Genomic DNA, 25069 nt, shown 5'->3' on the forward strand with positions numbered 1-25069 from the left:
TCCCACTAGAGTTAAGCCACTTCAAACCATATGATTCAGGATGTCTCCACCCTCTTTTTAATTGAAAGTCCTGTGGTTGAGTCTTCCTCTGCTTTCTGCATACACATACTATAAGAGGGGCTGACCATAATGACTGTAAAGATAAGAAAGTGGACAAAAATAGGGAACAAAGCAAAAGTCTGTAGAGGGAATGGAGAGGACAGCGAAGGAGATGGAGAGAGTCATGCTTGGGGCCGGGCTCTGAGCCCAGCAGGTGATCAGGGGTAGATGTGTACCCTACTGGGCAAGAAGCTTGGTCTGGCACTGAGAGGAGAGACTGCTGGGGGGAAAAAGTAATGAATGGGAGTAGACACACACGCATGCATGCACGCCCGGCGCGCACACACATACAGAGAAAAGGACTGACTGGAATCAGAAAATCGTAGCGACAGATTTTTGCTAATAAACATCTGATGATTACCTATATATCTTCTACAAATAGTTTCTGTTTCTCAGTCTGATATCTCTTCTGATAATCTACTTAAAGGAGACTGACTATAAACGGTTTTGTGAACACAAGGTAACTTCTAACTTCCCTCCTCTCCTTATCAACCCCAATTGTAGGTGGAATTTATGTTTGTTCATCAGTTTCTCCTGTCCCAAATTGTCCAAAGAGGTGGAAGATTAATTTTTGTTCAGCTGAGTGAGTATGTGGGATAGGAGATCAACCAGTAGGTCTAAATCTCTGACAGGTTAGGCTCCTCCTCCTCCCCTGGCTGTTCCCATGGCTGCGGGGCTGGGCCCCCCCTCCTGCTGGGCCCTGATCCCAGACAGGCCAGCATCTCAGCAGGGGCACAATTACTGCAGGCTCCAGCCTGTCACCACTACCACCACCATGGCTGATGGCTCCGCTCATATGACGGGTGTCCTCAGAAGGGTGCTACGGAGGGCAAAGAGGATGATTGTGGTGAAGAGGAAGGTGGAGAACAGGGAAGATGAAGATTAGGGGGCATTTTGGAAAAAAAAAATCTCTGTTAAAAATATGACAACCAAATTGGTGTGATATTACTGAGGGGAGTACTTGATATTGGTGAGGGTATCTACCAATAAGCAGGGCTAGAGCCGACCGGAAGTCAGTTGACATGGCTCTCCGTAGAAAACAACACAGGACCAGACTCTCACAAAGATGACACAGACATTTGCGTGACAAAGGGCCGTTGGAAACTGCTTATGGTTGATCCTCTTAGAACGTACTCCTAGCTAAGCCAGCAGATATAGACTAATAGAGCTGAAGGGTAGGCTGAAAAGGTGAGGAGTGTTGTGTGCCCGTTCATGGCGCACAGTAAAGTAAATACCTGCAAAAGACAATACATGAGTGGTGCAGTGCATGGGTTTAAATATAGGTTCTCTCTGCCACCATGCTTATCATCACAAGGCATTTTATTAACCCTCAAGCTACCGACTGGGGTCATTTTGACCCCAGAGGCATTTTTTTTAACATCATAGTCCAAAGGTGGTTTATTCAATTCTTCAAATTTTTCCTGATTTTGTCAATCAACTTGTTCTTAATAAATCTAAATCATTGTTTAGTGTTTTTGTATTAATTTGAACTGTATCAATAAAAATGCTCCTGATTCCGCCTATATAATATGATCAATTATATTACCTTTATTTGAATCTAGGTTTCTCTGGAGACAGAATTATATGTTATCCATAGCAGGAGAGGATAGTGATTTTGACCAGATAGACAGATAACCTGCAGCAATATAACGCCCCATGTACTCGCCTAAGGTCGTACTTCTCTTATGACTGTGTACAAAAACCAAACCTTATTTTTGTTCATATAAAAATCTGCCAATGGTATACAAAATCTTTTAAAATCACTTTGAAGTGACTAAAATAATTTGGGCATGTTTTTTTAAGCATATTGCCATAGCCCATCCCACTCCCATTGTTTCACCAACAGCGATGCTAATGCTGGCTGTGGGTTAAGGAAATAAAGAAAACTAAGCCATATATGTCTATCAGAATCACTTTTTGTAAATATCATTATGTATATTTCCAATAGGCAGTCGTTTTAACCAAAAAACATGTATATTTACTTAAGAATTCTGAAAAATGTAATGATTCAATCAAATTATGGTCAGTTACCTTCTTAGTTCTAATGTGGATTGCACTTTGGGAAAAAGCTGCACATTATATGAAGGAAACATTCATATTTTCATATGACAGAATTTGAAAATGAATGTTAATTTTGCTAAAATAACAGTCTGTTTTGGTCATTTTTTGTTTCAGATAACATTATTTACATGTCTAAGGATGTTTTGATAACTAATAAATTGATATTTTACTGTGATTGTTCCTTTTTCAATAGTTTCTTCTTGGGGTCAAAATGACCCCAGTTGGTAATCGATGTACATTATGTAAAATATGTTGGTAGCGTGACGGTTAATCTGATAAAAGATATACTGATATTTCAACACAATTTGTTAATTTGCTACGCCAATGATATCTAATAGCCTATATTGAGAGCAGATTTGTGTACAGATCCACACATAATGTACAGCATCATCATGATAAATAAACAGGGAAAAACTAAATCAAAGTTTTACCAATTTAATGGTAATTTGTGATACACTGCAGTACATAGATAGTATCCATTTCAACAAATCAACAAACTGTGAATTAAATGCCACATTTTGAATATAGGTCAGATTTATGTAACTTATTTTATGCTTTCTGTTATTTATTTCACTTTGCCTTGATCTATGTTTTTTTACATTTAGCTTTCATTAAAAAAAAATATCTGAATCTGATGCTAGTTCGGCTAACTGAACAACATATACCAGATGTATTTAAATTGCCTGTTTAAAATATTTTCCTTGATGTTCCACTGAACACTTTAAGAATAGTTTGTGTCTTCTGGGCCGTAAAGGATTGTCAACTTTACTTTGTCCTCAAATGCTGGATCTTGTAAATCATTTAGCAAAGGGTAGGCTACCACTCCAAAATCCAACATCTAAAAAAAGAAAAGCCCCAAAATCTATACAAGTGTATCTAGTTATTAGATTCAACATCACTCATAATAGAAAGGTACAAAATGTCCATAAACATGTTTTTCATTGAAGTGTTGACTAAAGCTGCATGCCTAAATCATATTGATTTATATATAACCACTTATATCTGTACATTTATACAACAACATTACAATAAACTGCAACAAAAATACAATTGTATGAATTATATTGTAAACAGTATATTTTAAGATAGAGAAATTAAAAAAATACATTTTTATATTGTTCTTTGCAAAAGGCAACATTCCATGTGGATGACAGTAGGCCCATCTTTTTCTGTCTTAGAACTGATTCTGAAATCAGAGTTAAAATCTAGCAACACATGAAAATACTGGTTTACTCAAATACTTAATTTCATCCTTTATCTGTTTCCTTTTTTTCTCTCTAAAGTTACTTCCTTTCTTTTTATGCACTTTATGGTTTCTATATGTTGCTTTTGATGATTCATTTCGTATGTCTTTCTTCCATTCATGTATTCATGAACCTACTCTTCTACATTTGCACACACTGTACATAGATTTTTCTATTTTTATTTTATTTTGTGTTATTAACTCTACGTTTGTTTATGTGTAACTCTGTGTTGTTGTTTTTGTCGTACTGCTTTGCTTTATCTTGGCCAGGTCGCAGTTGTAAATTAAGAGTTGTTCTCAACTGGCCTACCTGGTTAAATAATAATTTGTCCATTTATCAATAGGCTTATATGGAGGCCTGTCTATGAATGTAAAGGCTTTGGTGCAGTGGGCTACATTTTCATCTGTAAATCAGTAGTAAATGTGCAGTATTTTCCAAGGATCAGACTTTTCCTAACATTAGGGAGGCTATAGAACAAACATCACTCCAATTTGATTGCATTTGCTCTGCATTTTATGAAGGTGCATTTACAGCTCAGCATAGGCCTACGCTGTGTTTTCTGAACTTTTCTTGAAAACTGAGCAAACCTATGCTATGGGCCTGAATTCCTGCCTACCAGCCACAATTTAATTGAAATGACGTGGAAAAAACGTTGATTCAACCAGTGTGCCCAGTGGGTAATTATATAAACATTTAGTGTTCTCACTTGGACTATTAACTCTAACCGTTTCAAACGTACCATTCAATCAAATTGGATGAGAGATCCTCTTTAAATATTGACGTATGATGCTTGACCAGCATGGATGGTTTTGTCAAGTCTTCGATGGTTGAGGACATAGGTCTACACGGAGCAGGTGGCGTGGATGACTCATATCCAGAGGTTCCTGTTGGGGAGGTCCCTGAGCTTTGAGATTCGTGAACCTGTAAAGTGAGAACATTTATTGTAGATGTGATAACTCAAAAAGGTATTTTTTGATTGCTCAAATTTACAAACACAGGATATGTAGCCGAGTCCTTCAGTTTTTTCCATAGCCTATATTTTGTGTGTTTTCTTTCAATTACATATAACAATGTAGAATCATTTGATTTATATATACTACGTCATATAAATATAGGTCATATACGCTGGCATTTTTCACCAGAAAAGATAGCTTGCCTTCGAGTGTTTCCTCAGAGAGCTGGGATGAGTGTAGGCCTTGTCACACACCTTGCACATATATGGCTTGTCTGAGGTATGTACGTGCATGTGTTTTTTTCTGTCGCTGCTATTTGCGAACCGCCTGTCACAGCCTTCGAAATGGCATTTGAAGGGCTTCTCACCTGCCAAAGAAAATTAGTAATTTTAATGTAGAAATTAATTTAATAAATTGCAATTGCGTTGTGCGTCAAAATTGCCGTTGGATAGGCCTGTTGACTGGTAGTTAGTCAAAGTTAGACCCATAGCAGTCTTAAAACAGAGAGCATTGTAACTTCAACCAGTTTCATATAACACATGACATATTGTGTTAGGCCTGTTGATTTAATAGAATGTAGGGCTGGCTCATTACCTGTATGAATCCTTTTATGTATTTTCAAATTTTCCGACCTGGCAAATATTTTCCCACAACCATGAAACGGACAATTGAATGGCTTTTCTCCAGTGTGTACACGAATGTGGTTGACTAATTTATACTTTGCTTTAAACGATTGGCCTTCTCTCGGACAATCCTCCCAAAAGCAAGTATGATGACCCTGGTCTGGACCGCCGACATGATCCATGGAGACGTGCGTAACCAGTTCAAACAAGGAGCAGAACATCTTGCCGCACGTTTTTTGGGGTTGATTCGTCTGATTCTCAGCTATCCATTTACAGGTGACATCCTGCTTAGAGGGCTGTCGCATGTATCGAAAGAAAGCACCGTTACCATTCTGTGTTGCTACTCTCATACCCATCTCCACATTGGGATCAAAGTGAAGCTGGGTAGCACTGACGTGTGGGTGAGGACTGGAGACAGGTTGATGTGGATCTGCTCCCACGTATATGTCTCCCTGTGAACCCACATGCGCCCTGCGGTTCGCTGTGTATCCATTTGGGGATGCGCTCTGGTCGTATATAGATGGAAATAGAGGGTGCATCGGGTTTTCAGAGATCATCAGGGGCATTCGCAAACTTTCTGTTGAGGTGCGGCTGAAAAATCCGTGCTCAGCATCCCTTGTTGCTATATCGACAATGTCTGAAGTGCGATACCTGATCGAAAAATCCATGGAGTCAATAGCTCTATATTCATGTGAACCGAAGTGACCGCCGTAGTGGTTTTGGAGCGCAGCTGCGTATCCGGAGACTTGGGGAATAAACGGGGACTTCTGTGTCGCGGCAACGTCTTGACACTGGGTGCTTAGATTGAAGGCTACTAACTGAGAGGTCTCTCCATACGGGCTGATCCCTAACCGAAGGTCTTTGCCCACCGGTTCAAGATGTCTTGGCATTCCAACGCCCCGACACCAAGCGCAGAGAATTGCGCATCGTGGTCAATGAGCTTGGTTGTTGAAGCACCGAAGATATAACTTATGTAAAGAAGTACATAAACCTTTTACAGCTTTATAGTGGCCAAAGTGTCCATAATATGCGAAAATCATATGTACGCTTCCATTCTGTTAAATGTATAGGTTAACCCACAATTCCTTGAAATCCCAAGTTTTTTAGAGGGCACAAAATGTGAGAGGAGGTCAAACTCCCACCCTTTTCGATTGCGTGGGCTACAGGCTAGGCTAGTCGATGTATTCGGTCGATTCAAGTCAATCACTCCGCCCAAATACGACACCAGCAGCAACCAAACAGTAACCAATGACATCCAAGATAACCTTTAGGCACGTGATTTTCGTACAGTGAATTAATTGAAAAGCCATTTCCTCATTGGCAGACTGCATCTACACGTAGAAAGCGTCTGTAGTAACATCAAACCCGTCAAGCTGTCGTATTTTTTGTCTATCAAAAAGTGTAGCCTTATTCTCTTGGGTTCTATGACTTTCCTGGGCGTCGTTGCTATACCCTTGACATTGCCTAATTACCACCACTATACTGCTTTAGATTGGCAATGTTTGGGAATTTAATTATTGTGTATTCAACCAAATCTGCACTGCAGTATTTTGGCCGTAGCTTCCCCTGCACTATGACTTACCAGGCAGGTTGTTATGGTCCATGCACAAGTAAATGCCTCCAAATAATACAACTAGACTATATGTGCGTGCTTTGCCAAATTATGCATAAAAATAGCTTATTACACTTGACCTGTACAGGCAAACTTCAATGTCACGTAAAAACTGTAGTGTAGGCCTATTTGAAACAGGCTAACTGAACGGTAATGTTTCTGTGTAGCCTACTGTACATGTGCCTAAAGGCTGAAACGTTTCAGGGATTTTTTATTATCTTTTCGAATGAAGGCTATATCTTATATTTATCTCAATAATCACTTATGTTTCAGAACAATTGTATCCGGTTTTGCTTCCAGGTGTAGCATTGGTTAAAATGGTGGGCTATAACCCAGTTTTCAGACATTTAAAATTTAAACAATCGAAAAAAAGGTTGGGCTAATGCGGTTCGCCTGTAGAATTACTACGACTTGGCAATCAGATGTTGTTCTCACGTCATAAGTAGGCCTAATTGACCAAAGACTTTCAAACTATTATAACTTTCCTTGACAGGGGATTCGAGCGACAGAAGGTAAGGCCTCATTTAGCTCATGTGTTTGCAAACGGCCTTAAGCCCAAGGGTTTGGCAAGGCGTTTGAAGCCACTGCCAATAATCAGTCACGGATCGGGTTGGAGGCCCTCCCCAGGTAGCCAATCACATGGAGTAGTCTACCAGATGCAGCAAACAGGAGCTCTAAATAAATACAAATAAATAAACTACAAGGTCATTTTTCATGATGGAAAATGTATTTGTGGCAGTGAAATAAGTTTTACTTAAGCGAAGCTGTGAAATATAGCCTAGTCAATGTTAAATATTAAAATATCTGGTCTTATTTCTTTGATAGACTACTATATCAACCTTTTTACTTTGATAGCGTTAGATCGCATATTTCATCACGAATAACTAGACTCAGACTACTACACTTTTAAGGAATATGTGTGTTGAACAATGGAGGCTGGTGTAGTAGAGGGAGGGACTGTTTTATACATAGTTGCCTTCAGTGGGAGACTACATAGTAGTAAGTAGCCCAGAAGTACAAGTAGCAGTACAATGCAGTAGTAAAATGTAATGTTTTAAGTAGGCCATGGGTTAGCTATAGTAAATGGGTTAGCTACTGTAGTTTGGTCAGTGAGTGTGGGGGTAGTTTAGTGGGGTGATCTATGCGACACAGTCTTATGTGCTCCCCCCATTGCTATAATTTGATTTAATAGAATATATTTCTGTTCTGATTTCAGATTTTAAAAGTAGAGAAGCAGACTAAGATTTCATACACACTAAGTTGCTTCTCAGGTTGTTGGAAAAGTGGAGAGAAAGCAATTGATGTGTTTACTAAAACAGCTGTATTGTTGGATTTGTAGAAGCTATTTGCATTTTGATTTCAGATCTAAATCAAGTCAAAATCGAATCAAAGTTTTTTGTGGCATACACAGATTAGCAGCTGTTAAAGCATGTGCCGGGAAATGCTTGTGTTTCTAGCTCCAACAGTGCAGTAAATATCTAACAGTACAATACTAATACACAAATAATCAACAACAACAAAAAAGAAACACGCTATATCAGAGTCCGGAATATAAATACATATAGACAGTATGGACAATAAACAAGTAGGAAAAAGGAATGTACTGCAATAGTTATGTGGATGAGCTATGTCAAGAATACAGTATTTACATATAAACCCGAGAAAACAATTAACGTAATTTTCAAAGATCAAATTACATTTCAACAAGATAATGATGCAGGAATGAGAATCTTATCTGTTTAAAACTACAGAAATGATTTCAGAGCAATAAACATTATGTAAACATTACTATACTAAGGTGCAGGGCAGGGTACCGGGTGGAAGGCCGATTAGTGATGAATGTTCAGAAGTCTGATGGCCTGGAGATAGCTGTTTTTAGGTATCCCCCCCCAAAGTTGCGGACTTGACTCTAAAGGGGAGGGTGGGCCTTCTTTACGGCGGCTCGGGTGCGGGACGTGGACCCCGGTCCAGCTCAGTCTTGGCCCACTTGGGTGGCGCCTCTGGAGTGGGGACCCTCGCAGCGGGCCCCGGACTGAAGACCCTCGTAGAGGGCACAACTGGACTGATAGCGCCTCTGGACTGAGGGGCGCCTCTGGACTGAGGGGCGCCTCTGCACTGAGGGGCTGCAATTCTGGCAGCTCCGGAGTGAAGGGCGACTCTGGCGGCTCCGGAGTGAAGGGCGGCTCTGGCGGCTCCGGACTGACGGGCGGCTCTGGCGGCTCCGGACTGACGGGCGGCTCTGGCGCCTCCGGACTGACGGGCGGCTCTGGCGCCTCCGGACTGACGGGCGGCTCTGGCGCCTCCGGACTGACGGGCGGCTCTGGGGCCTCCGGACTGACGAGCGGCTCTGGCAGCTCCGGATGTTAGACTGCATGAACAGTGTGACAACATACCTCGCTAGCGTTCGAAAGAAAAAGTCTGAAATATGTTGTACATTATTTAATGTGAGACTTTTGCTTTCCCGAGTCGAACTAATAAAATTATGAATTAACTATCCAGGTAGCCTGGTCTGTAAACTTTTTTAATTCCTGAAAACAGAGCTACAATTTACAGTTTGGAAGGATTGGAAAAGTTAGGCTTAGTGTGTCAACCCATAGTCCCAGGGGAAAACAACCTGTGCCTGTGGTTGTTGTCTGGAAAAATGCATGGTTAAGGCCTTACAAATATTGTATACCAAACACAGTTAAGTGCACTTTAAAGTTTTACATAAAATATATCCATGTAATTCTATGTTATCCACATATACAGTGGGGCAAAAAAGTATTTAGTCAGCCACCAATTGTGCAAGTTCTCCCACTTAAAAAGATGAGAGAGGCCTGTAATTTTCATAATAGGTACACTTCAACTATGACAGACAAAATGAGGAAAAACAATCCAGAAAATCACATTGTGGGATTTTTAATGAATTTATTTGCAAATTATGGTGGAAAATAAATGGATTTTTTCCCTCATTTTGTCTGTCATAGTTGAAGTGTACCTATGATGAAAATTACAGGCCTATCTCATCTTTTTAAGTGGGAGAACTTGCACAATTGGTGGCTGACTAAATACTTTTTTTGCCCCACTGTATGGCTTTTGATGATATCTGTATTTTATGTGAAAAAGGTGACAATCTGTCTCACTTGTTCTTTGAATGTAAATTTGTGTCAGAATTTTGGGAAAACCTTGCAAAGTACTTATTTACCATTATGAATACTGTCTATCATTTTAACATAAAATATATAATATGTTACTATTGCAATGATAACAAGATCATTGAAATGATTGTGACTTGTTTTATTCTTGTTGCCAAATACTTTATACACAAAACATCCCAAATTCTATACCAAAATTACACATATTTTTGATTGAATTGAACTATCTTATTTAAACATTAACCCTAGTGAATAACAACAAGAATAACATCTTGGTCCAAACACACCAAGACAGTCGTGAAGAGGGCAAGACAAAATCTCTTCCCACTCAGGAGACAGGAAAGATTTGGCATGGGTACTCAGATCCTCAAATAGCTCTACAGCTGCACCATCGAGAGCATGGTGCATCACCACCTGGTATGGCAACTGCTCGGCATCTGACCGTAAGGCACTACAGAAGGTAGTGCGTACGGCCCAGTACATCACTGGGGCCAAGGTTCCTGCAATCCAGGACTTATATAATAGGCGGTGTCAGAGGAAAGCCCATAAAATTGTCAGAGACTCCAGTCGCCCAAGTTATAGACTGTTTTCTCTGCTACCGCATGGCAAGGGGTACCAGAGCGCCAAGTCTAAGACCAAAAGGCTCCTCAACAGCTTCTACCCCCAAGCCATAACACTGTTGAATAATTAATCAAATGGCCACCGGACTACTACATGTACACCCCCCCATTTGTTTTGTACACTGCTGATACTCACTATTTATTACCTATGTCACTTCACCCCTACCTCCATGTACAAATGACCTCAACACCTCCTGTACTCCCGCACACTCGGTACCGGTACCCCCTGAGTATAGCCTCTTCATTGTTATTCTTATTGTGTTACTATTATTTAATTTTTTTTACTTTAGTTTATTTGGTAAATATTATCTTAACTCTTCTTGAACTGCACTGTTGGTTAAGGGCTTGTAAGTAAGCATTTCATGTTAAGGTTGTATTTATACTTGTATTCGGCACGTGACAAATAAAGTTTGATTTGAATGACCGAATCAGTTCAAATTCCTTGTTTCTCTGGCCAAATTGATGGAATAGATCTAATGGAGGCACCCCAAAATGTACACAACTGTCACGATCGTCCTCCTCTTCGTCTGAAGAGGAGAGGCGAGAAGGATCAGAGGACCAATATGCGGCGTGGTAAGTGTCCATGGTGAATCTTTAATAAAGAAAGACTGAACACTATGCAAAAGAGTAACGAAAACAATAAACCAAATACGACCGTGAAGCTACAAAATGAGACCTGTGCTGACACAAGCCACTAACATAGACAATCACCCACAAACAAACAGTGCAACCCAGGCTACCTAAGTATGATTCTCAATCAGAGACAACTAATGACACCTGCCTCTGATTGAGAACCATACTAGGCCGAAAACATAGAACTGCCCCAAAACATAGAAAAACAAACATAGACTGCCCACCCAACTCACGCCCTGACCATACTAAATAAATACAAAACAACAGAAATAAAGGTCAGAACGTGACAGTACCCCCCCCCAAAGGTGCGGACTCCGGCCGCAAAACCTTGACCTATAGGGGAGGGTCTGGGTGGGCGTCTGTCCGCGGTGGCGGCTCTGGCGCGGGACGCGGACCCCACCTCATCATTGTCTTAGTCCGCCTTATTGTCCGCCTCCGTGGCTTTCTCAGCATGACCACCCCTCTCAATGACCCCACTGGACAGAGGGGCAGCTCGGGACAGAGGGACAGCTGCTCGGGACAGAGAGACAGCTGCTCGGGACAGAGAGACAGCTGCTCGGGACAGAGAGACAGCTGCTCGGGACAGAGAGACAGCTGCTCGGGACAGAGAGACAGCTGCTCGGGACAGAGAGACAGCTGCTCGGGGCAGAGGGGCTCCGGCAGAGGCGCCGGACAGGCGGGAGGCTCCGGCAGAGGCGCCGGACAGGCGGGAGGCTCCGGCAGAGGCGCCGGACAGGCGGGAGGCTCCGGCAGAGGCGCCGGACAGGCGGGAGGCTCCGGCAGAGGCGGGAGGCTCCGGCAGAGGCGCCGGACAGGCGGGAGACTCCGGCAGAGGCGCCGGACAGGCGGGAGACTCCGGCAGAGGCGCCGGACAGGCGGGAGACTCCGGCAGAGGCGCCGGACAGGCGGGAGACTCCGGCAGAGGCGCCGGACAGGCGGGAGACTCCGGCAGAGGCGCCGGACAGGCGGGAGACTCCGGCAGAGGCGCCGGACAGGCGGGAGACTCCGGCAGCGGCGCCGGACAGACAGGACCACCTGCAGGGAGGAGACAGAGAGACAGCCTGGTGCGTGGGGCTGCCACAGGAACCACCAGGCTGGGAAGACCTTCAGGAGGCTTGGGGTTAAGAGGAGGCACCTGAAAGACCGGGCTGTGGGGGAGCACTGGAGCTCTGGTGCGCAACCTTGGCACCACTTCCCCAGGCTGGATAACCACTCTAGCCCGGACCGTCCAGAGTGCAGGCACAGGTTGAACCGGGCTGTGGGTAAGCACGGGAGATCTAGTGCTTACTACACGCACCTCTCCCTTCGGCTCCATTCCCACATTCGCCCGGCACGAGCGGAGCGCAGGCAGAGGACGCACTGCACCCTCCCAGCGCCCCGGAGACACAGCACGCAGAGCCGGCGCAGGATACCCTGGGCCAAAACTGCGTACCGGCGACCAGACCCGCTGAGCAGGCACCATACGCCCTGGCTCGATGCCCGCACGACACTCTCGGGGGGCTGTCCTATAGCGCACCGGGCTATGGACACGTACTGGCGACACCGTGCGCTTAACCGCATAACACGGTGCCTGCCCAGTATCTTGCTGCTTATAATAAGCACGAGGAGTGAGCGCAGGTCTGCTACCTGGCTTAGCTCCACCCCTCGTGTGCCCCCCCCAAAAAATTTTTTGGGGCTGTCTCTCGTACCTGTCGCACTGCCGTGCTGCCTTCGCCAACCTCATTCTCCTGTAACCTTCCTTGCACTGCTCCATCGAATCCCAGGCGGGCTCCGGCACTCTCCCTGGGTCGATGGCCCATCTGTCTATCTCCTCCCAAGTTGTGTAGTCCTGTGAAGCCGGCCGCTGTTGTTGTTGCTGCCGCTGCTGCTGCTGCTGTCGTCGCTGTTTTCTACCACGCCGCTTGGTCCTTGGGGTGTGGGTGATTCTGTCACGATCGTCCTCCTCTTCGTCTGAAGAGGAGAGGTGGTAAGTGTCCATGGTGGTAAGTGTCCATGGTGAATCTTTAATAAAGAAAGACTGAACACTATGCAAAAGAGTAACGAAAACAATAAACCAAATACGACCGTGAAGCTACAAAATGAGACCTGTGCTGACACAAGCCACTAACATAGACAATCACCCACAAACAAACAGTGCAACCCAGGCTACCTAAGTATGATTCTCAATCAGAGACAACTAATGACACCTGCCTCTGATTGAGAACCATACTAGGCCGAAAACATAGAACTGCCCCAAAACATAGAAAAACAAACATAGACTGCCCACCCAACTCACGCCCTGACCATACTAAATAAATACAAAACAACAGAAATAAAGGTCAGAACGTGACAACAACCACCATTTTTCCTTTTTTAATGTCTTTATATGGAAATAAAGGCTGAGATTATGTTATGAGCTGTTATGCGCTGCATCAATTTGTTAATAAAAATAGGATTCAGGAATGGTAGCCATTTTGACATGTTCTGGTAGGAGGTTGCGTCAATTGGGTCCTCCGTGTTGTGTAAGAGTCTGATAATGTTTTTTTTTTTTGTCAGTGAGACAGATTTGAAATATTATTCACAACAGTGATTTAGGTTTTTAAAATAGTTTTATGTTATCACAACCTATGACATGGAAGAACATTTGTAAATTAAACTACTCCAATACTAGTAGTGTCAATGTAACAGAGCAAACGATATCCCACACTGTTTGTGGCTATGTCTAATTTCTGTTTTATTTCTGTGGCATTTCTCAATTGAACCTTACAATCATTCTCTCAATAAATGTTATATGATGAACAAAAATATAAACGCATCATGCAACAATTTCAACGATTTGACTGAGTTACAGTTCTTAAAAGGAAATCAGTCAATCGAAATACATTATTTAGGCCCTAATCTATGGATTTCAAATGACTGGGCAGTGGTGCAGCCATGAGTGGGCCTGGGAGGGCATAGACCCACTGTGGAGCCAGGCCCATCCACTGGGGAGCCAGGCCCAGCCAATCAGAATGAGTTTTTCCCCACATAAGGGCTTTATTACAGAGATAAATGCGCCTCAGTTTCATCAGCTGTCCGGATGGCTGGTTTCAGACAACCTTGCAGGTGAAGAAGCTGGATGTGGAGGTCCTGGTGGTTACACGTGGTCTGCAGTTGTGAGGCTGGTTGGACGTACTGCCAAATTCTCTAAAATGACATGGCTTATGGTAGAGAACTGAACATTTAATTCTCTGTTAACAGCTCTGATGGACATTCCTGCAGTCAGCATGCCAATTGCATACTCCCTCAAAATTGTGACATTGTGTTTTGTGACAAAACTACACATTTTAGAGTTCTGTTATATTGTCCACAGCACAAGGTGCACCTGTGTAATGATCATGCTGTTTAATCAGCTTCTTGATATGCCACACCTGTCAGGTGGATGGATTACCTTGGCAAAGGAGAAATGCTCACTAACAGGGATGTAAACTATTTTTGTGCACAACATTTGAGAGAAATAAGCTTTTTGTGAGTATGGAACATTCCTGGGATCTTTTATTTCAGCTATGAAACATGGGACCAACACTTCACATGTGCAGTGTTTAACTTTCTGTGTCACTGTGTGTTTTCATATTAACAGAAAGCAGAAGCAGCATCAATATTGAGCCCTAGAATCCCTATTAAAGACTCTTTGACAATAGTATACAAGGTATAGAGTTACTAGCTATACTTACAACTTAGAAGCACTTTATGTAATTGACAGAAGAGAATAGATGAGTAAAATGGATGACAGAGTGAATAGGTGGTTGTTTGTCATTTTACGGAAGAAAATGGGAGATGTGAGAGAAGGCACATAGATTAGAAGCCTCTTCCAACACACAACAGAAGGGAAAAGCCTTGTTCGTACCTGCCGCTAACATGCAACCTTCTTATTGATCTTGTCCCGATGTTGTCCTGATCTTGTCCATTTACAGTTATAAGATCTGATCAAAATCAGATCACAATGTGTATTTTAATTGTCTACACCTGTCTAAAAATGTGGGCTCAATCAGAATGTCGACAAGATCAGGACAAAGGACACATGTTAGAACCAGGTATAAACGTGGCTAGAGAATCAAAGCCTTATGCCTCCTGTGGGCTACTCTACCTTCTGTAATGCTATTATCTTTTTCCTTGAATGGTTATGATGAGAGGATGACGATGCTGTTCGCAGCACTCTTACTATGATAAAACCCTTAGTAGTCCAACCAAGTTGTGGGTTTGGTTTCAATATAAATAAATGAAGTCGTCACATTTACATGATGGCACGTATATCCTTTCATCTCATTTATATTCAATATATCCTGCGCTATTCAAAATCGTAGTAGGAAAAGGTTTATCAGAACAATAACATTCACATTGGAAGAGAGTGCCCTCTGCTGCATAGATAACGGCAGCACACCATGGTTGACGCAGCAATTAATCTTGAGTGCTGTACTCAATCATAAGGCGTTAACACATTTTCTGTCCTGTCAAAATGGTTCCTGATAAATCCATCAGCACTTTCCTATAGAACGTGTTGAGGAGGAAGCACCTTGAGCTGGGAGGATAGCACAAGCAGTGTCCATGTTTCCATGTAAGTGTTGAGGTGAGGCAGATGAGAGAGGAGTTAGAGCAGTGGTTCCCAAACTTTTTTTGGTTACTATACTACCAACTGAATTTTGCTCTGCCCAGAGTAGCCCTGAAGAACCCCCTCATGTGCATTTTACCAGTAGGACTATGGTCTCATGAGTCTTCTCAAGTACCCCCTGTGGATAGGCCAAGTACCCCTGGTTGGGAACCACTGGTTTGGAGGACCTGCTGCTTTATTTAATCACACTGTGTAGGAAAGACCAACCATGGCTGTGTGACTGTGTAAACAAAACCCCAGAGTTTCTTTCTCTATGTTCTGCCGTGAAAATTGATTCAGCCCAACTTAATTCTACCGTTGTTTTCAACAATGGCCGCTTGTGGCACTGACACATCTCAAACCAGAATGATATGGCTGTCCAGTGAGATTCCATAGCATTAAGATAATGACCCTGTTGGTAGGCTTTGTTGGCCTCTACAGACAGTTACCCAGATGGCATGAATCAAGCCCTGACTGCACACTCCAAAACTACATCAGAAATCCTTAACAACCAGATGTCAAATACGCTCATTTACTGCACCTTTGAACAAGCGAATGAGCCCTCATAATCACACTGACTAACTGCAAGGAAAGGCGAAGAGAGAGAGGAGAGGAGAGGAGAGGAGAGGAGAGGAGAGGAGAGGAGAGGAGAGGAGAGGAGAGGAGAGGAGAGGAGAGGAGAGGAGAGGAGAGGAGAGACAGAGGAGAGCCAGAGAGGTTAACCAATGGGGTTTACAAATGAGACAGGTTAATGTTACTATTCTAAAACAAAGATGACATAAAAGGTACCAGTTCATTTATTTAAAAATAATATTTTCTAAAACCAAGACGACAGGGAAAGTGTCATATGATCAGGTTTGAAAGGTGTTGTTTTCTCATTGCTTAATAATTCATTAACAACAGAGAGGCAGGACAGTGTAAGTGCTTTCAGCAGAAATGTATTGTTTGCTTGAAAAAAACCTCAAGTCTCCATATTCTTCTGAAAGACCAATACCACTTACGGTATGTTGTTCTATCAGTAATTGTATTGTATTACTGAAGCAATTAATTAGTTGAGCTTGGACATTGTAGAAGTGCACAGATGACAATACCTGGTCCAGTCAGCATGCTTCTCCACATTAAATGGAACAACTTGGTCTCAGAGTATTTCATATCATTATGTACGAAATCCAAGACACTCTTTTGTGTGATATGTGATATGTTACATTTCGTATGGTATGTATTAATTTGTGGATGACCATCACGCATGTTACGTATTCCAATTTGTATGATATCTTACAAATTGCCATTCGTACAATATGCTATGAATTTGCAATACATATGATATGTTATGAATTCCAATTTGTTCTTCCTAATGTTAGCTAGGTGGCTAACGTTAGCATAGCTAGGGGTTAGGGTTAGGGTTAAGGTTATGTTAGGAGTTAAGTTAAAGGGTTAAGGTTAGGATTAGGGTTAGGGGAAGGGTAAAATGATTAAAGTTTTCCATTATGAAATTTGAACACGCAAACTTTGAATTGCTAGACAGTACCCTCCCCCCCGCGCGTGCGCCACAGTTCATGACACGAACAGTTCACACCCATCTTTTGCAGTTTTTAAGCAAATTTTATTGCAATTCTATACATTTTGCCATGTCTAATTTGTATTCATGGCATATTTGACTGACAAAAAAATTACATCATTATCTATGGGCTACAAAACGACATAAAAAACATTAGCTGACATGGGATAGCTGATCTGGACATTTCTGACAAGTTATAAATAGCTCTTTTAGGTATGCATTGACTAACATCACAAGAGGAACTGATGATGCACTACACCCGCGCCCCCCCTGCCGACCCCTCGCGCCCCACAGTTTGGGAACAACTGCCTTAAGTAACTGTCTGTCTTATATAACCATACCGAACGTAACATATCATCCTAACTTGAGTGTCACTGATTTACATTTACCATGTTACGTCTAGTCTATGAGACCAGGCTGAATGGACAGGTGTCTCCCTTTGTTCACCAGTAGATGGCGACTCCAGTGCTCACAGATGATGGAGAGGCTGCTGCAGAACTCCTCTCATTGGCTACACATCTGCATTCGTTCAAAGTGTGTGTGTCCAGTGGAGATTTCCACCTCATTCACAATAAATTATTTTCATATCCCCAACACAAGGCCTGAGACCTTGAATATGTAGAGCCTTGGTTAACCCCAACCTTTTCATTTGAACCTATTGGACCAATTTCAATACGATCAATGACTCAAAACCAATCATTTGTTATATCAAGGTAGGATGTTTGTTTCTAGTGAAGCACATCGCTGTTGACCTTGACAGAACCCCTGGTGATGAGATTTTAGCCTCTGATATATCAGACATTCTACCTAATGTCCCTGTGATCTCTGTCTACTAGTTCGTAGCAATACATTGCGGTTCTTTTCCATTAATGCATGCAGGATCTGAAAAGGTCCACTCTAACTATGAGGGAAGAGAGTCAACAAGGTAATTTCTATTCCAGAGTACTGTCTCTGTCTCTGCAGACAGAGGGCCTGAGCTGCATGGTAATGGAGCTCATCGGGTGCTGGGGTGAAAGAGTGCCACGGGCCTGCCTGGAGTGGTGATGTTTTATACAATACAGAAGCCGTGGTGAGGAACACACACAAGGACAACAGTCACAGTATGAAGGGAAAACCTAGTCAGTTGCACAACTGAATGCGTTCAACTGAAATGTGTCTTCCGCATTTAACCCAACACCTCTGAATCGGAGAGGTGTTGTGATCTTCCTTAATCAACCTCCATGTCATCAGCACCCAGGGAGCAGTTGTTGGGGGTTAACTGCCTTGTGCAAGGGGAGAAAATCAATATTTTTCCATCTTGCGGGCTTAGAAATTTGAACTAGCAACTTTTTGGTTACAGGCCTGATGGTCTTAACTGCTAGGCTACCTGTGACCTCTATGCAGTATGTTGAATTTGTAACATATTAATAGATTGAGGTATTACTAGAGGGGAAATGGAACAACTTGGAAGAACACTGTTTTCCTGTATATGCCTGGTAATGAAGGCTAGGCCTACTGCTATAATCGTTCTGTACTTATGAAAGCATGGTGGATGTGCTTGTGGACACTACAGTACAAGTTGCAACCCTCTGGAGTAATCAGGGCTCACAGCTAATAAACATGACTTATTCCGTTAACCGTATGCAGATGCATTTTATGCTGAGTCAGAAAAGTGAAGAACAGAACACTCTTTCCCTTTGAGAACATAAAATATAATGATTTAAGTTAGACCACAACATTTTGTTTTGTTTTTGATTTAGCTTTTTAATTGTAAACTTCCTGGAAAGTCTGGTCTGCCAAAGTTCAGTGTGTACTTTTCGGCAGCTTTTAATCACGACCCTAAAATGAGTGCAACAACCAATCATGAGCCTTCTCCATCTCTCTCCCAGAAAGAGCTGCAGGCAGTGAGGAAGACAGACGCTGCACTTCCTCCCATTAGAGGAATTACTTTCACTGGGTTGCTGTGTAGATAGAGTAGCTTATTTATACTCTATAGACTCATCACCTTAATGGCAGTCTGAACCTGCTCCATCTGACTGAAACAAAGGGGACAACACATGTGAAGATAGGTTCCAGAAACGTACCTTTCAGACACATTCCATTCCTACTAGTTGGAGTGAACCAATCAGTGTCCACAACATAGCCACCATAGCCAATCCCTGCACTGATTGTGACTCAGGTTCCAGTAAAATGCCTTCAGTAAAAGCTAGTTGTGCTCTATCCCCTCAAACTGGAAGCCAGCCATGTCTGTGGTGATAACATTGTGGTCACATTAAGTTTTTTGTCTGAATCTTTCAAATACCAAAAAACATTATTTTATATCATAAGAATGTAAATGAGATTACATTTATCTTTTTAAATTTACAGTGCCTTCAGAATGTATTCACACCCCTTGACTTTTTCCACAATTGTTGTGTTACAAGGTGGGATTAAAATGGATTTAACTGTCCTTTTTTTTCAACGATCTACACAAAATACATAAAACCCTAATATATCTTGATGAGATAAGTATTCAACCCTCTAAGACAATACGTGTTAGAATCACCTTTGGCAGCGAATACAGATGTCAGTCTTTCTGGGTAAGTATAAAATCTTTGCACAACTGGATTGAACAATATTTGCACATTCTTCTTTGTAAAAGTTTTGAAGCTCTCTCAAGTTGGTTGTTGATCATTGCTAAACAGCCATTTTCAAGTCTTGCCATTGATTTCCAAGATGATTTATGTCAAAACTGTAACTAGGCCACTCAGGAACATTCAATGTTGTCTTGGTGAGCAATTACAGTGTACATTTGACCTTGTGTTTTAGGTTATTGTCCTGCTGAAAGGGGAATTTGTCTCCCAGAGTCTTATGGAAAGAGACTGAACCAGGTTTTCCTCTAGGATTTTGCCTGTGCTAAGCACTATTCCGTTTCTTTTTATCATAAAAACTCCCTAGTCTTTGCCGATGACAAGCATACCCATAACATGAGGCAGCCACCACCATGCTTGAAAATATGAAGAGTGGTACTCAGTGATGTGTTGTGTTGGATTTGCCCCAAACATAATACTTTGTATTCAGTACATTAAGTAAATTTCTTTGCCACATTTTTAGCAGTTTTACTTTAGTGCCTTATTGAAAAAAAGAGCAGCAATAAAATAACAATAGCGAGACTATATACAGGGGGTACCGGTACAGAGTCAATGTGCGGGGGCACCAGTTAGTTTAGGAAATATGTACATGTAGGTAGAGTTATTAAAGTGACTATGCATAGATGATAACAACAGAGAGTAGCAGTGGTGTAAAAGAGGGGGAGGGGGGCAATGAAAATCGTCTGGGTTTTTTGATTTGATTAGATGTTCAGGAGTCTTATGGCTTGGGGGTAGAAGCTGTTTAGAAGCCTCTTGGACCTAGACTTGGCATTCCGGTACCGCTTGCCGTGCGGTGGCAGAGAGAAGAGTCTATGACTAGAGTGGCTGGAGTCTATGACTGTTTTTAGGGCCTTTCTCTGACACTGCCTGGTATAGAGGTCCTTGATGGCAGCAAGCTTGGCCCCTGTGATGCACTAGGCCGTACGCACTATCCTCTGTAGTGCCTTGCGGTCGGAGGCCAAGCAGTTGCCATACCAGGCAGTGATGCAGCTGTACAACCTTTAGAGGATCTAAGGAGCCATGCCAAATCTTTTCAGTCTCCTGAGGGGGAATAGGTTTTGTCGTGCCCTCTTCATGACTGTCTTGGTGTGCTTGGATCATGTTAGTTTGTTGGTGATGTGGACACCAAGGAACTTGAAGCTCTCAATATGCTCCACTGCAGCCCCGTTGATGAGAATGGAGGCGTGGTCGGTCCTCTTTTTCCTGTAGTCAACAATCCTCTCCTTTGTCTTGATCATGTTGAGGGAGAGGTTGTTGTCCTGGCACCACACGGCTAGGGTTCTGACCTCCTCCCAAAAGGCTGTCTCATTGTTGTTGGTGATCAGGCCTACCACTGTTGTGTCGTCAGCAAACTTAATGATGGTGTTGGAGTCGTGCCTGGCCATGCCGTCGTGGGTGAACAGGGAGTACAGGAGAGGACTGAGCACGCACCACAGGGGAGCTCCAGTGTTGAGGATCAGCGTGGCAGATGTGTTGCTACCTACCCTCACCACCTGGGTGTGGCCCGTCAGGAAGTCCAGGATCAAGTTGCAGAGGGAGGTGTTTAGTCCCAGGATTCTTAGCTTAGTGATGAGCTTTGAGGGCACTTTTTATAGACCGAGTCACTGATGCTTCCTGCTTTAATTTTTGCTTGTAAGCAGGAATCAGGAGGATAGAGCTGTGGTCGGATTTGCCAAATGGAGGGCGAGGGAGAGCTTTGTACGCGTCTCTGTGTGTGGAGTACAGGTGATCTAGAATATAGTTGTATGTGTGAGGTACAGAGATGAGGTGATCACGTCCGGCTGCGACAGAACCTGGACTCAAAACCAGAATCTCTATTGGCACAGCTAGCACTGTGATGCAGTGCCTTAGACCACTGCGCCACTCAGGAGGCCACACATGAGCTAAGAGTTGAACTCACACATGAGTTAAGAGTTGACCTCACACATGAGTTAAGAGTTGACCTCACACATGATCTAAGAGCTGGCCTCACAGACAGTAAGAAGAGTTCAATTATTGTATTTAATCCTGAGGCTGAGTGTGTGTGATATGAAAAGATTCCCGAACAAACATGACAACAGGGGTCAAATGAATGGCCAGTAGCAGATCAGAGGTTGAGGGGTTAGGATCTTAGCAAGTACCACAGCATGGCCCTTCATCTGCAATTATGCAATTATTGTTGGAAGTTAGCCATTGTCATGATCATCAAGGATAAGGCAAGCATGCCACACAGGCCAGAGCAGTGAATAATATCCCACTCTTATCAGTCACTCTTAAGCTGTCAATGAGTAGGCCATTTAGATATCAATTACATGACATGTGATATGTATCTCCTAATAGTAATGGCTATCTAGGTGAAAGTCTCATCGGCTGAGAAATATAACAGATAAATAACGTTCCCTTCTCCCTACCATTGACCCTTTTTTGACCCCTCAAGAATGATTGATAAGGGTGGTATATTATTCATTGCTCTTGCATGTGTTGCATGTTTACCTTATTCTTCAAACCAGGGCTATAGATCCATCTATTGACTGCTGTCAAGGATGTGCGCTGTTCTCTCTGTTGTCATCAATACCATAATCGTTACCGATGCAGGAGGTCTATAAGCCCAGAGTCTCAGTCAGTCCCTGTTGTGTAGAGATCTGTGCAGGACTGACTTCTACATCTCGCTCCCACCCGCACCCGCAGGCTTTCTGTGCGACTCCCACCCCCTAAACGCAAGAACTGGTCCCCAACCCAAACGCATACCCGCAATGTTATTTTAGGCGTAGCTCACTTGCCAGCCATGGTCCCAGCAATATTGTGCCCTATAGACAATATCATTGATGTGCAAAAAAAACAACAACTAACAAATAGGTTAAGTTACCAGAGATCCTCACGTGGCCCATTGTACTCGGCTATTCAAGTGGCCCATTATGTTAGGCTATCTGTATTACTGGGCTATATCAGCCAATATGCTAGACGTATTTTGAAGAGAGCAGAGTTGGAGAGGCTTGCACTTTCTTTTTAGCTATTTTTATAGCCTACATTTTAAGAGTGGGCGATTGTTAGACGGTGTCACGTTCTGACCTCTATTTCTGTTGTTTTGTATTTATTTAGTATGGTCAGGGCGTGAGTTGGGTGGGCAGTCTGTTTGTTTTTCTATGTTTTGGGGCATTTCTATGTTTTCGGCCTAGTATGGTTCTCAATCAGAGGCAGGTGTCATTAGTTGTCTCTGATTGAGAATCATACTTAGGTAGCCTGGGTTTCACTGTGTGTTTGTGGGTGATTGTTCCTGTCACTGTGTTTGTTGTCACAGCATAGGCTGTATAGGTTTTCACGTTCCGTTTGTTGTTTTTGTAGACTTGAGTTATTTCATGTATCGTTCAGTTTTCCATTAAAGAACATGAATAACCACCACGCTGCTTTTTGGTCCGCTTCTCCTCCTACAGACGAACGTCGTTACAGACGGAGACAAATATGGGTGATCAATATGCATTTCTAGCCAATGTAGTAAACTATAGCCTAATTCATATTTAGGAAGTACATTTCCTTGGGAAGATAAGTGGGAAGTTTACATACACTTAGGTTGGAGTCATTAAAACTTGTTTTTCAACCACTCCACAAATTTCTTGTTAACAAACTATAGTTTTGGCAAGTCGGTTAGGACATCTACTGTGTGCATGACACAAGTAATTTTTCCAACAATTGTTTACAGACAGATTGTTTCACTTACAATTCACTGTATCGCAATTCCAGTGGGTCAGAAGTTTACATACACTAAGTTGACTGTGCCTTTAAACAGCTTGGAAAATTCCAGAAAATTATGTCATGGCTTTAGAAGCTTCTGATTGGCTAATTGACATAATTTAAGTCAATTGGAGGTGTACCTGTGGATGTATTTCAAGGCCTACCTTCAAACTCAGTGCCTCTTTGTTTGACCTCATGGGAAAATCTAAAGAAATCAGCCAAGACCTCAGAAAAATATTGTAGACCTCCACAAGTCTGGTTCATCCTTGGGAGCAATTTCCAAATGCCTGAAGGTACCACCTTCCTCTGTACAAACAATAGTACGCAAGTATGAACACCATGGGACCACGCAGTCGTCATACCGCTCAGGAAGGAGACGCGTTCTGTCTCCTAGAGATGAAAAATCAATCCCAGAACAACAGCAAAGAACCTTGTGAAGATGCTGGAGGAAACAGATACAAAAGTATCTGTATCCACAGTAAAATGAGTCCTATATCGACAAAACATGAAAGGCCGTTCAGCAAGGTAGAAGCCACTGCTCCAAAACCGCCATTAAAAAGCCAGGCTACAGTTTGCAACAGCACATGGGGTCAAATATTGTACGTTTTGGAGAAATGTCCTCTGGTCTGATGAAACAAAAATAGAACTGTTTGTCCATAATGACCATCTTTGTGTTTGGAGGAAAAAGGGGGAGGCTTGCAAGCCAAAGAACACCTTCCCAACCGGGAAGCACGGGGGTGGCAGCATCATTTTGTGGGTGTGCTTTGCTGCAAGAGGGACTGGTGCACTTCACAAAATAGATGGCATCATGAGGAAGGGAAATTATGTGGACATATTGAAGCAACATCTCAAGACATCAGTCAGGAAGTTAAAGCTTGGTCGCAAATGGACAATGACCCCAAGCATACTTCCAAAGTTGTGGCAAAATGGCTTAAGGACAACAAAGTCAAGGTATTGGAGTGGCCATCACAAAGCCCTGACCTCAATCCCATAGAAAGATTGTGCAGAACTGAAAAAGTGTGTGCAAGCAAGAAGGCCTACAAACCTGACTCAGTTACACCAGCTCTGTCAGGAGGAATGGGCCAAAATTCACCCAACTTATTGTGGAAAGCTTGTGGAAGGCTACCCGAAACGTTTGACCTAAGTTAAACAATTTAAAGGCAATGCTACTGAATACTAATTGAGTGTATGTAAACTTCCACTGGGAATGTGATGAAAGAAATATAAGCTGCAATAAATAATTCTCTCTACTATTATTCCGCCATTTAACATTCTTAAAATAAGATCCTAACTGACCTAAAATGGGGAATTTTTACTAGGATTAAATGTCAGGAATTGTGAAAAACTGAGTTTAAATATTTTTGGCTAAGGTGCATGTAAACTTCCGACTTCAACTGTATATGATATAGCCTACCTTTTAGGAGCGGGACGATTTGCAGGCAGAGACAAATAAATGGGTAATCAATATTTAATGAAAATAAAAGGGCGCAAAGCTCGCTCACTATGGTGGCCATTGCGCGCCCTGCGACTTCTCCTTTCCTGGATCACATTTTTGGATTGCACCTCGGCTCACGTCGGTTGAGCGCCCTGCACTTCTTTCCATTATCAA

General features: G+C 42.7%; 1 protein-coding gene across 1 annotated transcript; it reads right to left on the minus strand.

The window, feature by feature from the left end:
- Nucleotides 1-2581: 2581 nt before the first annotated feature.
- LOC110510135 (zinc finger protein ZIC 3-like) lies at nt 2582-6130 on the minus strand. Its single transcript, XM_021591482.2, has 3 exons — nt 4952-6130; nt 4561-4724; nt 2582-4325 (listed from the first exon to the last, which is right to left on the minus strand). Exons 1-3 carry the CDS (start codon nt 5868-5870, stop codon nt 4134-4136), a joined length of 1275 nt encoding a protein of 424 aa, XP_021447157.2. The 5' UTR covers nt 5871-6130; the 3' UTR covers nt 2582-4133.
- Nucleotides 6131-25069: the final 18939 nt, after the last annotated feature.

This window comes from Oncorhynchus mykiss, chromosome Y, assembly GCF_013265735.2.
Source record: "Oncorhynchus mykiss isolate Arlee chromosome Y, USDA_OmykA_1.1, whole genome shotgun sequence".
NCBI lineage: Eukaryota > Metazoa > Chordata > Actinopteri > Salmoniformes > Salmonidae > Oncorhynchus > Oncorhynchus mykiss.